The sequence below is a fragment of the Microplitis mediator genome, chromosome 6 (assembly GCF_029852145.1).
Source record: "Microplitis mediator isolate UGA2020A chromosome 6, iyMicMedi2.1, whole genome shotgun sequence".
In the NCBI taxonomy this organism is placed as follows: Eukaryota; Metazoa; Arthropoda; class Insecta; order Hymenoptera; family Braconidae; genus Microplitis; species Microplitis mediator.
Window position 1 is genome coordinate 18,075,560 of NC_079974.1, and position 15,703 is coordinate 18,091,262.

At 29.4% G+C, this 15,703-nt stretch overlaps 2 protein-coding genes across 2 annotated transcripts; one reads left to right on the forward strand and one right to left on the reverse strand.

Annotated features, from left to right (window-relative positions):
- Positions 1-7,693: 7,693 nt before the first annotated feature.
- Positions 7,694-11,503, forward strand: LOC130669608 (putative ankyrin repeat protein RF_0381). The gene is made up of 2 exons (XM_057472594.1): positions 7,694-7,831; positions 8,455-11,503. The coding sequence occupies exon 2, from the start codon at positions 8,479-8,481 to the stop codon at positions 10,558-10,560; it is 2,082 nt and encodes a 693-aa protein (XP_057328577.1). The 5' UTR covers positions 7,694-7,831; positions 8,455-8,478; the 3' UTR covers positions 10,561-11,503.
- A 79-nt stretch (positions 11,504-11,582) lies between these two features.
- On the reverse strand, positions 11,583-15,133 carry LOC130669898 (uncharacterized). Its single transcript, XM_057473043.1, has 4 exons — positions 14,890-15,133; positions 14,048-14,784; positions 12,464-12,684; positions 11,583-12,376 (listed from the first exon to the last, which is right to left on the reverse strand). The coding sequence occupies exons 2-4, from the start codon at positions 14,771-14,773 to the stop codon at positions 12,304-12,306; spliced, it is 1,020 nt and encodes a 339-aa protein (XP_057329026.1). The 5' UTR covers positions 14,774-14,784; positions 14,890-15,133; the 3' UTR covers positions 11,583-12,303.
- Between the last annotated feature and the right edge of the window lie 570 nt (positions 15,134-15,703).

Consider the following 15,703-nt stretch of genomic DNA (forward strand, 5'->3'; position numbering starts at 1 on the left):
TAAACACTTTTTCCAAATTCTTCGACAACGATATCTCACGAACGAATCAACCGATTTTGATTTTCAAAACGGCATTCAACTCCATTTTTTGAGGTTAAGAGCTGATTAGGTCATGGAATTAATCGGTACAATAGCCAAAAAGTTATTCTCAAAAAACATCGTTTTTGAATTTTTTTTTTCGGTTTTTTCGAAATTTCTCAAAATCTACTGAATCGATTCATTTTAAGTTTCAGGAAATCTAATTTGAGTCGAACTCTTTGGAATGCCACAAGTTCCATTCCGATCGGTCAAGCCGTTCAAAAGTTATGAGAGGGTTATATACATACAAACACACACTCACACATACAGGCATACGGACATCATCGTAAAAATAGAAACGGAAAACTCGATTTTCAAAAAACGGGGTGAAACCAATAAGTTCCCGATTTTTTCAAAAAATTTTTAATTTTTTTAGCGGGAAGTTAAAAATGGAAAACTACGGTGATAGACCTGTTAATATTAATTTTAAGGGCTCAAAATTTCTGAAAAATTATTTTTGGTCATCCTACTCAATATTTCGACTACATCTTTCAAAATAAAACATAGCCGATTTTTTGGCCCAGTCTACTGTATAGTTTTTCAAGATGATAAATAAAAAACCAAATTGAAATTCGGTTTAATTTTTGTAGATAATTTACAAATCAGTCGTGATGCAAAAAAATTAAAACTATAATCTGTCGTTTCCATGTTCATTTAAATATTAGTAATGAAATTCAGGAAAATGATCGTTTATTACCGTCATCGAACTAATTCAGATTTGTGTTGGTAAAACGATGAGAAAATAATATTTTGTTCATTTCATACTCAGCATCTTATAAAATATTGCCTGCCTTTCGAAGTATATATTTCAACGAGGTTTTTATTTGTTAAGAATGTAAAGTATCTAATTGTCTAAAAAATATTACCAAATTGATGAAATAAAACATTTCATTTGTTTGATAAAAAACATGATACTGAGAACTATGGACACCTAACCATTTTTGGTTATATTTAACAGAAAAGAAATTAATTATTGAATAAAAAATTATTAAACAAGTTTACTTACTGTAGCCGTCGCATCCTTAGTCGATTGGAATGTTTTGGTAAAGCATTAGTAACACGTCCCATTCTTGTAACGGCGGTCAACTGTTTATTAAAATAATAATAACCACCGAACAATGAAGAGCTCTTTATCAAAATCAAAACCAGAACAAAACATTTAAATAAAAGGAAGATAGTTAACTGTAAAGTAATAAATATTCAGAAGCAATATATATGTAGAATTGCGTATGAAATAAGTAGCGAACAATACACCTGACAGCGTGTCTAGTGAACGAATGATGAGAGTAAGTAAAGCCAAATAGAATGAACACGAGAGAACGGTGAGGCCATATATGTATGTATATATGGATGTATGTATATATACGAACCACGGACGGCGCATGCAGTGTGGTAGGAATAAATAACACACACACACGACTCCGCGGCTAAAGATTATGTGAAGTATACGCCACAAATTATGTTTATTATGCGTTTTTTTTTTCTAAAAAAGAACATTTTTTTATATTTTTTTAATAATTTTCAATAATTTAATTACAAATTCAAATTTAAGTTAAATTTGTTCTTTCATTAATGAAGGACTAATAAGTCATTGGTTTTTTCATTAAATTTCCATAAGTTTAAAGAATATAAAAATTCAAATGATCAAAAATTAAGTGATAATAATCGAGTTACGGAGCGCAATAATTAGAAATTTTAATAAAAAATAGAAAAAAATTAAAAAAAAAATTCATGGTTATTTTTATTTCGTTAATAGTAGAACAATAAAAAAAATATAACGAGAAAATTTATTGGTTAATAACAAATTATTTATTTAACAAACAATGAAAAATGTAAAAAGTCTTATTTTTTTTCTTGTCATTAAAAAACAAGACAAAAAATGATAAAAAAAAAATTATTTCTTAATATTAGTGATGAGTAATAAAAAAAAATTGTGAATTAACAAATGCGTTTTCGCGCATTATAAAAATTATTTTAAGGAAGGTTTTTTTTCAAATCATGATTATCATCAAAGATTAAGATTCCAATAAAAACTTTAATTATGTTATAAACAATGCATTTGCTTGTAGCAAATTTTTAAACAATGGAAAATTTTTTTAAATTATTTTTAAACCGCAAAAACTCATGAACGACTGGGTTTACGGTGAAGTTTATTTAAAAAAAAAAGGTTGAAATAAAAAAACCAACAAAAGATGTTCTTATCAATTTTTTGGTAAAACGGTTTGACCTCAAATAACAACGTCGAATGCCGTTTCGAAAACCAAAATCGGTTTATCCGTTCGCGAGATATCGTGAACAACAGACATCGAAAAAAGTCTAATCATTTTTGCACTAGCGGCAACATTTTCAGTTCCCAAAAAACTCAGTCGAATGGCATCTTGAACATCCAAAAGGAACAACGCGTTAAGAAATTATAGCATGTCAAAAATTTCCCAAAAAAGTTTTTTTATCATAACTCAAAAATTTTTCAACTAAACAATTCTGATTTTTCTAGAAAATTTGTAAGACTCAAAAAAATGCGTCGATTGCCGTCTTGAACATTAGTTTTGAGTTCGTACGTAGCGGGAAGTTCCACGGATGACCTGCATGGTCAACCGTTTTCCAGATTTTTTTTTTTTAAATTTCATCACTTTTTTTTGATTAGCTGAAAAATTTTAAAAAATTCTGAAATTCGTCTTTTATAGGGTAAAAAAGGATAGAAAAGTTTCACCCAAATCGAAAGGGGTCAGGGTAAAAAGTGGTCGATTTGGCGTGGAATACCCCTATGATATATCAATTTTAAGAACTCTTTCGAAGCGTGAAAAACAATAGAAAACACGCAACACTTTCAATGGAATATTTTGTTGCGGGTTTTTGCTTGCAAGTGATCTTGGTAGAGCAAAACTTTAATGCAAGACAGTGGAGGAACGACTATGGGGAAGGGGGCTATCATGAAGCTCATTCGTAAGGAATTGTATGGTGTAGCCTATAACGGCCCAATCGTCTCGAAGTATGCCTCCCTCTTTGTGCCGTCTGCAATATGTTCCTACATTACATGATACGCATATAATAATAATAATTATAATAATAATAATAATAATAATAATAATAATAATAATAATAATAATAATAATAATAATAAGTACCTTTTTTGTGTATTTTTCGATTTCAAATATTTCTTTTCGCATAAACTTCTTCGTCAAACGAACGGTTCGGGAGTTATATCCTTATAAACAATCAATTGTTCATAACAATATTTTGCACCACCGCACATAATTTTTAACCATTCTTTCGTGCTCCTTGACGAAAAATACGTGAAGAAAAGTTCGTTCCAGACATGGGACTAAAAATGCATACGGAAATCTCTCTTCAGCCGGGGGACTAAGATGAAAGTGGCCACTTATGGGGATGTTTCTTGGTATCCATGGGGTGGATCGATGGTTTATGGGTTTGATAATCTTTACTGGAGTGTATAATATAATTTCCATGATTTTTATCGCTTAATTCCCAGTGGACACCGAAAAATAAATTTTTAAACGTGAAAAATCGCCAAAAATTTCTATTTTTAAATAGCTAAAAAAATTAAAGTTTATGGCAAAGTTTTTTTTTTTAATTTTTGTTTTTAAATGTACTTATGTCAAAAAATAAAAAAACATTACTCGAACGTATCTTGACCATCATTTTTGAGATTTTTGGAAAAATTCAAAAATTTATCGATTTTAACCATTTTTGAATTTTTTTTTCTTACTATATGAAACGTTGGCATTTTCTGCAAATCTTCCAATTGGTTCGGAGTGGTTTTTTTGCAATTTATTTTTTTTTTCGATTGAAAAAAAAAACTATTTTTTTTTGGCTTTTTTCTTCGCACCACAATTTTCAAAATTGTTGTGAGTCCCAAGAAAACCTTCAAAATAAAAAAAAATATAAAATCAAGAATGTAACGTAGTAATCATTGAAAAATTTCGTTTTTTTTTTCCAAAAATGAAGATAAAAACTAAAAGGAAGCTTAAATTATTGTTTTTGTATTTTTTTTTCTAACTAGATTAAAAAATGAAGAAAATTAAAAAAAAAATTTGTTTTTCGGTCCATTTTTTAACAAATGAGGGACATTCAAAACTACCTATTTATTGAATAATCACCTATTCAACATTTTTTTGAATCGCCATTCGTTAGAAAATGGACCGAGAAGCAACATTTGTTTTTTTTTCGATATTTTTTAATCTCGTTTCTGAAAAAAAAATACCAAAATAATAACGGAAGCTTTCTTTTAGTTTTTATCTTAATTTGTCGAAACCAAAACAATTTTTATAATGAATACTACGTTCAATTTTCTTTTTTATGATTTTTTCAATATTACAAGTTCTTTTTGGACTCAAAAATTTTCAAAATGGCGCTACAAAAAAAAACCTAAAATAATAAAACGTGAAAAAAAAAAAAAATCGAAATCGGATGAACACCACTCCAAAAAAATAGCTGGATTTGCAAAAAATGCAAAAGTTTTATGTGGTAACAAAAAAATTCTAAAATGGTATTAATCGAGAAATTTTTAATTTTTTTCGAAAATCTTAAAAATTATGGTAGAGATCGGGTTGAATAATTCTAATAAATTGTTTTCCAAAAATTACATTTAAAAACAAAAGGTTTAACCAAAAACGTCCGAATAAGCCAAATTTAAAAAAAGCCATAATTAATAGAAAAAAAAAAAAAAAAAACTTTTTTCCAAATTCCATAACTTGTTTTTGATTCGGCGAAAAAGTTAGAAAAAATTCTGAAATTCATCATTTATAGAATCAAATTTCATTCACTCAAATCGAAAGGGGTCATGGTAAAAAGTGGTCGATTTTGCGTGAATAGCCCGAGACGTACAGGCAATTCTATTTTTCTTTTCATCCCAGATAGAAAAACTGGCTGTTATTGTATGTGGAACAGTATTATTCCAGTTTGCTTATAAAATATCGACAAGGCTCGAAGGAGCTAACGCTAGAGCCATCTGCAGCATTCTATCATCAATTATTTTGAAACATGCTCACCAATAGCATCCAGCAACTCGAGATGGCGCTACTTCACATGTCGCAAAAAAGACTTCGACGCCATGTTTGTTGTTTACATATATCACTGTTGAATGTTTTTTTTTTTCAAAGTAAAAGTAATACTTATTAATCAATCTAATGAGATCTAACTTATGATTACATCGAAGTATTTTATTACTGCGCAGGAACGTACGAAGCATTTTTTTCGATATAAGGTATTTCTGACTAATTAGAACTCATTTTGTGGAGTGCAGGCGGAACCCGCGAAATTTCGATGAATTACCAAAGATATCTCAATTTTTTTCGATTTTTATTCAACTAAACCGCTTCGCTCGATGTTAGATAATTATGTTTTAGTAATGATTGTAAATTTTCATTATTATTTGAGCAGTTTATCCATCTCAACTTTTACTTTAAAGTTCAAAAAAAATAAGTCAAGTTTTAAAAACTCTGTCGGTAATTCAGAACCTATAAACCGCTGTTAATAAACTCGTAGTTCATAAGTCGTAATTTTGAATTGTAATTATTGATTTAATTTATTTATGTATATTAAATATATGAATATTGTATATATCAAAAATAAATTACTTTGTATTTTTAATTTTGGGTAATTGTAACAATTTATTTTAATATTTAATTATTTATAATTTTAATTACTATTGTTCATTTTGTTTTTTTTTTTTTTCGTTGTTCTCTAAGTATTTTTAAATAAAATAAAGAAAGTAAAAGTAGAATCATTAAATAGAAAAAAAGAATAATTAAATTTGCATTTCAAACATCACTTTTAAATAAATATTCAATACTTTTATTAGTAAAATTTTAAATAGAAATTGGAACGGATGAAGTATACGTTAATAATTAATAATTAGTGATAGAAAGTAATCATAAGTTTAAAGTTTCATTTATAATAATTAATTATGAATTAAAGTCTCCGTTGACGATTGATTTTTTTTTCAAATAACAATTAAGAACGAGCTTGCTGATTACAAAGAAGATTCTAAAACAGGTAAATGCGAAGTCATATTAACAATCTAGCTTTTAGCTCCATCCGCTTCACAGAAAAAAACAATAGACAATAATTGAAGTTCAACTCCTAAGTATTTATGTTATGTTCAATAACTAATGTCGTTTTAATCAGTAAAATTATGATTTTAATGTTTAATCTGCTATAATTAACAGTTAATCGTTGAAATATACTGCTTGACGATTTAAAATAACTACTTAAACCTTAAAAAACTACAAGACACTTGTCAAAAAAATGCATCTGTTATTAATTTTTACGTTCTACTCAGTAATATTTACTGAGATTCGGTCAAGGCGCGCTGTTGACGAAAATCTCAGTAATATTTACTAATATTTGTTTTCTGTGTAGCGCTCCGTTAACTATTTTTTCTGAGTTACTACAACACCACTACATAGTTGTTATAAATATCTCTAAATAGAGATGTGTAATATTTTTTAATTCAATCAACTATATAAATAGTTAATGCAACTGATTTTTAAGTTTGTATTTAATTAGGACTTTTTAATTTGTAAAACCGAACTTCAGTAGTTAACTCATCTAAAACTTTTTCATTAAAGCAAACGAAAATATTAAGATTCGTTACAATTTATTTTAGTTAATTTGAATTATATTGTACTTGATATTTTGTCAAATGACAGATGTGTGCACCGAAATTGTGTTCAAGTCTGGGATATATAAGTCTTTACCTGGTAAAAAGGAAAAATGTTTCTTTGAAGTTTGAAGTAAATAAATTTATTGAATACATAGAAAATTATAAAAGACTATTTAAATTGAGTGTTTAGTATTATAATGATTTTTAGTAGTAAATACTTATTTACTTTTTTTTTTTTTTACCAAAATAAAAAAAATTTCACTGTTATAGGAAATATTTCTGTTTGTGTTTGATAGACATACAATTATCATTAATTTATTATTTATTTGATTCTATTCCAATAATAGCATAGTTAGTTAACACAAATATAATGCATAAAAAAATCAAACCATAAATAAAAATAAAATTGTTCATTTCATTAAGACCTGTGACAGCGCTATGAGAACTTCACGAGACTCTCAAGTGAGAACTCAAAAGTTTGAAACCTCAATCAATTATAGCTTTTTTTTTTTAATTATTTATTAAAAAAACTTATAAATAAATTATTCAACTAATATACTTAAATACATTAAATATATCGATATCTAAGAAATTATTTTTTTATCTCAGTATAACTTCGGTATAAATTGTTCAAAAATATACCTAAATTATCATTATGGATGAGTATAATTTGAGTATACTTTTAGAATTCTACTGAAAATATACCAAAATAATACTCAAATACCAGGTATGTTTTAGATACTTTTTCGGCATAACCGAATTCGCTAGGGCCGAACACGACACCAAAAAATCATTTGTGAGATTCAGTTTAAATAATTTAAAAATTGCTGTAGATTTTAATTTACGGAATTGGAAATAAATTCTTGTTTTTATAATTTAAAAAAAAAATCAATCATTAAAAATCGTGTTGGAAATTTTAACTCGATTCTTGATTGGTTAATTGAAGTGCTTAAAATCGATTTTTTCAACATAGCGCATGCGACCACGTGTTCAGGTTCAGTTCAAAAAACGATGTTAATGTGATAAAATAACATCTACACATTAACGTGTACAAACCCTAGTGTCATTTTTAATTTTTTAAATAATTATTGTTTAATAAACAGTTGGTTTTTATATTCTTAATCCCAGGTTAGTATTTTAATTTTTTTTGCAATCGCTATATACTTACTTACCATAAATAAGCATGATCCATAAAAGTAAAGTTAGCGCATGGAGAAAAATGTTGGCTCGAAAACCAATTTTTTCATTATGCTGTCGACCAAACTTGAAACAGGAAGGAAAGCATCCAAAAAATTATTGTGCTCATACTACGCCCGAGAAACTTATCGATAAGGTTTTAATAAAAATTGGGTTTCATAAATTATAAGAATTGTGATGTGGCATAATAATTTTTTATAAGAGCATAATAAAGTTTTGGATGCTTCCCTTCCTGTTTCAAGTTTGGTCGACAGCATAATAAAAATTGGTAGGTTTTGAGCCACCATTTTTCTCCGTGCGGACATCTGACAATTTTTCAAGTTTTGAAATAATAAATTAAAATGTTTACAAAATAAAAATAAAAAAATGCATGTTTAGAAAATTCAAAATTCAGGGCTCCAAGAAACAAAAAATTTATAGATTAATTATTTAAACTTTTACACCGCCTTTTATGACACATACCCGTAAAAAAAATGTTAATTCAGTATCATAAATAAGTATGTTTGTATGTAAATTAAGTTATAAACAAAATAACGATAAAAAATCATTTTCAGGAATTGATGAATAAATAAAAAAAAATGTCTAACGACGACCGAAGACCTGCTAAAAAACAACGTCTTGATCACTTATCATCAACTTCAAAATCTCACAAGTCTTATTTGAACAAACGTTTATTTCAATCGGTTCTACCAGATGACTCACTTACACAAGCTGTAAAAGATAAAGATATCGTGCAGATTAGAAATATTGTAGGCTCACTCTCGGACATTGACGCCGTAGACTCGACAGGTGTCACAGCACTTCAAGTTGCCATCAACGAAAAATACCTACCGGGAATAAAGCTCTTGCTGGCGTGTCGTGCCAGGAGGCTTAACAAATATCATTCCATATATTCATGGAATCTATGGCAAGCAACACTTCGCTATAGAATATTTCAAAGATGGGCATTAAAAAGTGACCTGGACTGGGTTAACCGACAGCTTTTAATTGGCATGAGAAGAATTTTACGTACATGGAGTGTCCCAAATGCCGAGGAATTGACGCTTGAAGATTTAAAAAACTACTCAATCAAACAGCTAAACAATAGCAGTTGCAGTGACAGAGATATGGCCATTATACTGAATAAATACGCGGCTTTTAATCAGCGTGATGATGAAAATCAAACTATGCTTTATTTCGCAATTAAAAATGACAATACAGCAATAGTCAAATATTTATTGGAGATGGATGTAGATGTCACGGTCACTGCAGCTTACAAGCATTGTAACTACTACGGTGGATTAACTGCCTTGGACGTCGCCGTGGAGTTGGAGCAAGAAAACATCGTCCAGCTTCTATTGGATCACGGAAACTGTCATGTTAATTTCAAAGCAGAGTCTGGCTTGACGCCTCTCCATATTGCAGCATTGAAGAATAATTTGACAATCGCGAAAAAATTAATAAGCAAAGGTGCAACTATAGATGTGTACTCCACATATCAATCTATCCCTTACTCAACAACTAATCGTCGGGCCGTTCATGGAAATTTCATTAGGAATCATTATCAAATGCATTCGACTGAGAGTAAAATAGACACTGATATGGAACATCTGAATGGTATGACTGCTTTGCAAGTTGCCGCAAAATTTAAAAGTTTGGAGATGGTTCAATTATTAGTAGACCTCGGTGGAGATGTCAATGCTCATTGTAAAGACCGGGGTGATGGATACACGGCATTGCATTATGCTGTAATGAATTATGATAGTGCAATGGTTGATTTTTTACTGAGCAAGGGTGCTCGGGTTAATATCAAGTCAAATGATGAAAAAACAATTTTACATTTTGCTGTTGGTACTAGAAATAAAGACATTGTTAAGCGTTTGTTAGATGCTGGCGCTGATGTGAATATCAGAAGTAACACGGATTATTTTGATGATATTACGCCGCTTCTTGAAGCCGTGAGGTTTCATCTAAAAGAGACAGTGTTGATGTTGATTGAAATGGGTTCTGATATAAATGCCACAGCTAAGCGAAAGTCAACTTCAACATGCGTAAATGTTATTGATATGACTCTTGAGGAACTCGATCTTGATATGCTCGAGCTGATGTTGAATATGGGTGCAGATGTCAGTGGCGCTGAATTTCGATTATATTCTTTTCGTAACAGGAAAATATTTCGAAAGCATCTAGAGAAATTCTGGAATGCTGGACTTTTCGTTAACAAGAGACTGATCAAGTGGGCTGATTTAAAAATAACAAAAAAATACGATTTAAGGAATAAGCGCCAAGCTCAAGTCAGGAAAATGGAGGAAGAAGAAATTGGGGATCGTTATGTTAGTTTTTACGATTTACTGTTTAAAAATTTGGATCAGATGGTGATGTATGCAGAGAATGAAAGTATTTGGAAAGCTTTGGAGCTCAACGTGCATAGTCTCCCGTGGAACCATCAAGTACTAATAAATAGTTTTCAGGAGGAATACAAGCGCTATCAGTTGCAGAAAGAAACTGAGAAGATGTTGGTAAATATTATCGATTTGCCTTATTTATGCGTGAGGAAAATCCTCATGTATTTTAGCTACGATGATTTATTCGTGTATTTAGGAAGACCCTCCAGGTTCAAGTTAACAAGACACATTGATCCTGTAGGCCGATATCGTGTACAAAGATTAGCAAACAGGTGATTTGCGAATGTCTTCCGTCAGTGGGCAGAAATAAGATGAAACGAATCCATCAAAAATGCATCACTTCATCCTATAAGGAATAGCTGTTAATATTCCTGTTCCGAAATACTTGCAAGATATGATGGTTCTTCGATGAGTCCTCTGAATGCATGCATTCAGCCGATCTGTATTTCAGTATTGCATGTATCCTCTGGAGTAACTCGGATGCTGCTTAAAAACGGGAGCAGCTCTGACCTGACATACACCAACGTATAAATTATAATCTTATAGACAATGCACGGTTACACGATTACTTAATGCCGGATTCGTTGAAACCGCCTTTGCCAAGAAATTAGAAGAGACATTTCAATGATGTAAAGTTCGATCCCATCATTCAAATCGGATTTCAGAATCATAGAAGCAGGCCAGCAGTGTTGGTGTTTCAAGAACTATTACATCAAATCCTTCCGCACATTTGTTCTGATCGGAATGAGTGCACAGAAAAAGTTTTAATTAGAATTAATTTTCTTTGAAAGTTCAACTTTAATTTCACAGATAAATTATTTATTGAATAATTGATGATAAAGATTAATGTCTTGATGTAATATAGGATCTACTATAATAGATCCAAAATTAAACTTGTCCGTATTAAATGACAGAGGTGTACTGATGTCGAAAATGTTTTCAAGTCTGGAATATAACAGTTCTGAGATAAATGTCTTGCCAGGAACACTACAAGCGGCTGGGTGCGGTCTCGTGGCGGGCGTCGAACTACTTCCGCTGCTGTTGCCCAGCACCGGTGACTTTCCTCTCCTACATGTATATCTTTTATATAGAAATACTAGAAATATTGATTTAAATCCGGATAAAAATAAACCCAGTTTGAAAAACTGGCCTTTAATTTTTATTCTATTTAAATTTTATTTATTTATTTAAAAAAATTTTTAAAATTGCCAACTAAATTCTCACCAATTAATTGTTACTTATTAAGTCAAAAAATAAAATAAATGGAATTACAGAGAATATAATTTATTAAACGTCAAAAATTTAATAAGTATTACAGTTGTAATTACAAATGGATGTATAAAAGATTTTAAACAAAATTTTCATGTTATTTTTTTTTACCGTAAAAAACATTACATAATGAAGTTGATAAATCATAGCACTATTTTTAAAAATATATATAAACTAAGTCTCTGTATCACTGTCGATTTTTCTTCTTACCTAAAGTTGATTATAAAAAAAATAAACGAACAAACATTCAAATACAAAGCTTAAAAATTACATTTACATTATTTAATAGTTAATTATAAATGAATTAAGAAAAAATACTGGGTACAATATCATTCACACGTAGGGTAATGTACCCAGTATCCAACCTCTCTATATATTTTATTAACAAAATTATTTTAAGACAATTATATTTAATTTTATTACTGGTCAAAGTGCTGCCTGCTGGTACTTTGTTTCAAATTTACTTATTTTTATTTATATATTTTTCTATAAGATATTTTATCACTAATTATAAGAATTATAATAAACGTTTTACTAGTATAGAATTTGTAAAAAAATTTGAAACGTTCTCGTGATGTATAAATGTATGAAAAATTTTTTTAACGGGGCTGGGGACTGAGTAGTTTACCCTAAAATTTTTAAATTAATTTTACTGTTAATTGTCATATAACAGTAAGTGGACGATTCTTTTGATAATCGCCGTTCCAGAAGTGGGGTTTCCACCTGCGGTAAGTGGTGATCTATGAGTATTTATCGCATCATTTCTCGTGCCATTTGAAGACAAATTTTCATATCTTCATAATCATGTACTATACTCTGTATTCTGTAAATAATAATTTATAAGTAAATTAAATTAATAATAATTGTACTGATTGTAATAAGATAAAATAATTCAAATTAGGTAACTTACTTTTCAGCGAATACTTCAAGATCAGAATGGTCAAAGTTACCATTTAGTAAAGCTTGTTTACAAAAACGTGTAAGGCAAGAATAACATTTTTGTGACGTATTATCTTCATTATTCCATTCTGGTAAATCTTTAGTTATAGCCCACGCTGTAAATACATAATGTATCAATGAAACCCAATGCTGTGACTGCAACAACTTATTTCCTTGCTCCATCAACGTTTTCTAAAAAAAAAAAAAAATATATTTTAATTACTCATAAAATATCTATAGGACAGTAAAAAATTAGGAGTGGATCCGGAGTGAACTGGATTTTATTTAAATCCGCATTCACTCCAATTTAGAGTTTTATTATCAAATAAACTTTCTTTAAGTGAATTTTACTCCAAGGATATTAAATAAATGCACAGTCATCCACTCCCCATTAACTCCGGATTTAATTAGCGTTCACTCCGTAATAATTAAAAAGTATAATTTTAAATTTAAATTTATAACACATCAAAATTTAAATAATTATCGCACAATAAACTACCGTTAGATATATACATAAATATATATTCTTTAGAAATGTATATTATATATTAGGGTGATTCATTTCCGCAAAAGTTTTTTTTTTTTTAAGTGCTCAAGCAAAATCTCAATCTATATCGAAAAAAAAAATACTCAATCCATCGAAACTATGGACTTTAGCGACTTGACTCACAGGACTTTTTTTGAAGGGAATAAAATTTCCTATAAAATTTCTATTAACATTTTTGATGTACTTTCATTGGTTTATGTTCTGCAAGCCAATAAAGGTCATTTTCATAGGAAAAATGAGTTCCGCAACGGACACAAGTGAAACAGCTGGAATTACAGCTAAATAACTATGGGCACTTTTGAGGAACACCAAATGCCCTACAATTTGCGACCAAAACCGCCTTGATTTTATGAAACGCAGCTGAGTATTAGAAAGTTAAAAAAGAAGTAATTTAATTTACGTGTATTTTAAATGGGAAATCTTTGAAATCAAATGGCAAGTACTTAGCATTGGAATTAAGAGCTCATATTTGGTGAGAATTTTTGTTTTCAATGTAGATTGAGATTTTGCTTGAGCACTTAAAAAAAAAAAAAACTTTTGTAGAAATGAATCACCCTATTATGTATACAGAGTGGTCGGTCCATTGAATGAACTCGACCAGTGAATGACCTTTATATAATTTTTACCTACGGCATTTAGATTTTAATCGCAATTACATTAAAAAAATACTTTATTGCCGTTTGATTAACAATTTTGTTGCATCCTTCCAAGGTAAAAGACCCAGTTTCCGGCCAGGGAACAAGTACCCAAGTACTCATGTATTTGTATGTCAATATTTACTTAATTTTACTAAATATAGATATACAAATACATGGAGTGATCGGGTACTAGGTCTTTTACCTCATATTAAAATATGAAAAAATACAACCGTTACTTCACTGGTTGCGTTCATTCACTGAGTCAGTCACCCTATATGTATATTTTTTTTTCAACCCAATGAGACCAGTTGATGTTAACAATTAAAAGGGTAGCAGTAAAATCCCCTTGATATTTAAATAATTTACATACCTGAAAGGCATCTAAATGTATATAGGCACGTATGTAAGCAGAATCACCAGCAGAAATGAGACTGCTGTAAATATTCTGCCTCAAAACACTCAGCCTCTCTTGCAGCGGACTAATATCAGCAGCGGGAATAATATTTATAATAACATCACGTAATTTACTATCAATAGACAATGTTCCTTCTTCTTGCATTGTCACTAAATTCATAATCATTTTAACAAGTTGTTCATTACTCAGTCCCCGTAATCCATTTAATAAATTACTACCCGTAAATTCACTATCGCCATTCATAAATTTGTACTTTTTATCTGGAGTAGTCAGATGTGATTCATCATAATCACCAGTTAAATCGAGCCTCTTTTTTATTGACAAATTATCACGCATCATAATTGGCGACTGTGACTGGGAGTCGGAATTTTTTTCAGGTGTCTGGTCCCGTATACTGTAACTCAGCAGACTATTTCTTTTGGAGTCAGCCTCTGGTGACCATATTATTGTTTTACTGCGTCTTCCACGTTTCTGTATCACCAATTCATCAGGACTTGATGTTCCTATTGAACCCGAGTGCCATGGACTCCGATCAGTATTTAAATTATTGTTGTTTGGACTTGCAACAGGTGGTGATCCCAATGATACTGATAAACTTGTCATGTCTGGTATTACTGCTAATGCTTGCCGTAATGAACTACGACGTCTTGGTCGTTGTAAAAGATCAGTTCGTGTTGTCATTTTGTTATTACCTAAATATATGTATAAATAATTCAATTAAATAATGAGACATTTATTATTGTTAATTAATTAGGTTATAGATGGAACAATTAATTTAAAAAAAAAAAATTTCTTACCAAATAAAAATAGAAAAGCTTTAAAATATTAATCAGCTAAGACGAAATACACCGCAATTACAAACACTGTTACTATTATTTTTATTGTGTATTATCAAATACATGTCATAAGACAACACTAGAACACGAACTCTTGGTCAACAATTATTCTGGCGGGAAAAGAAAAAAAAAATATGAGTAAACAATACATATACATAATTATAACCGTCTTATTTCTTTTGTGTGTGAAAGTAAGTCAATATGATGGTTAGATTTTTGCGCGACCTACAGTTAAATTTCGAAATTAGAAACAAAATGTCCGTCTGACAGTGGCGCCAACTTTACATGAGTTTAAATGTACCAGACGTCAGACAAATTTAAAATTATGAATAAATAGAATAAATAATTAAAAAAAAAGTATTTATAAAAAATGCACTTATGAATTTCAAAATTTTTTAAATGCGCATTTTTTTAAAATTATTTATAATTTTAAATTTATCTGATGTCTGCTACATTCACACTCATAACTTTACTTGTCATAAAAATAAAAATTAAATGATTTGATTAAGAAATAGGATTTTTAAAAAATTAAAGAATAAAATAATAATTTATTTTCTTACTGACTACAGAAAATCGAAAAATTTAAAGTAATATTTTAAAAAATCGTAAATTTAAAAATGACAGTAAAGTTATCGGACATCTGACAATTTTTAAAACTATGAAATAATAAATTAAAATGTTTATAGAATAAAAATTTAAAAAATACATGTTTAGACAATTCAAAATTCAGTACATGCATTTTTTAAAATTTTATTATATAAGTTATTTGATTTTT

Excerpts from the sequence above, each read along its gene's own strand:
- LOC130669898 (XM_057473043.1), bottom strand. The coding sequence starts at position 14,773 with ATGACAACACGAACTGATCTTTTACAACGACCAAGACGTCGTAGTTCA. Across the intron at positions 12,685-14,047 it reads TACATTTAGATGCCTTTCAG|AAAACGTTGATGGAGCAAGG; the intron begins GTATGTAAATTA and ends TTTTTTTTTTAG. Across the intron at positions 12,377-12,463 it reads CTTGAAGTATTCGCTGAAAA|AATACAGAGTATAGTACATG; the intron begins GTAAGTTACCTA and ends TATTATTTACAG.
- LOC130669608 (XM_057472594.1), top strand. The coding sequence starts at position 8,479 with ATGTCTAACGACGACCGAAGACCTGCTAAAAAACAACGTCTTGATCAC.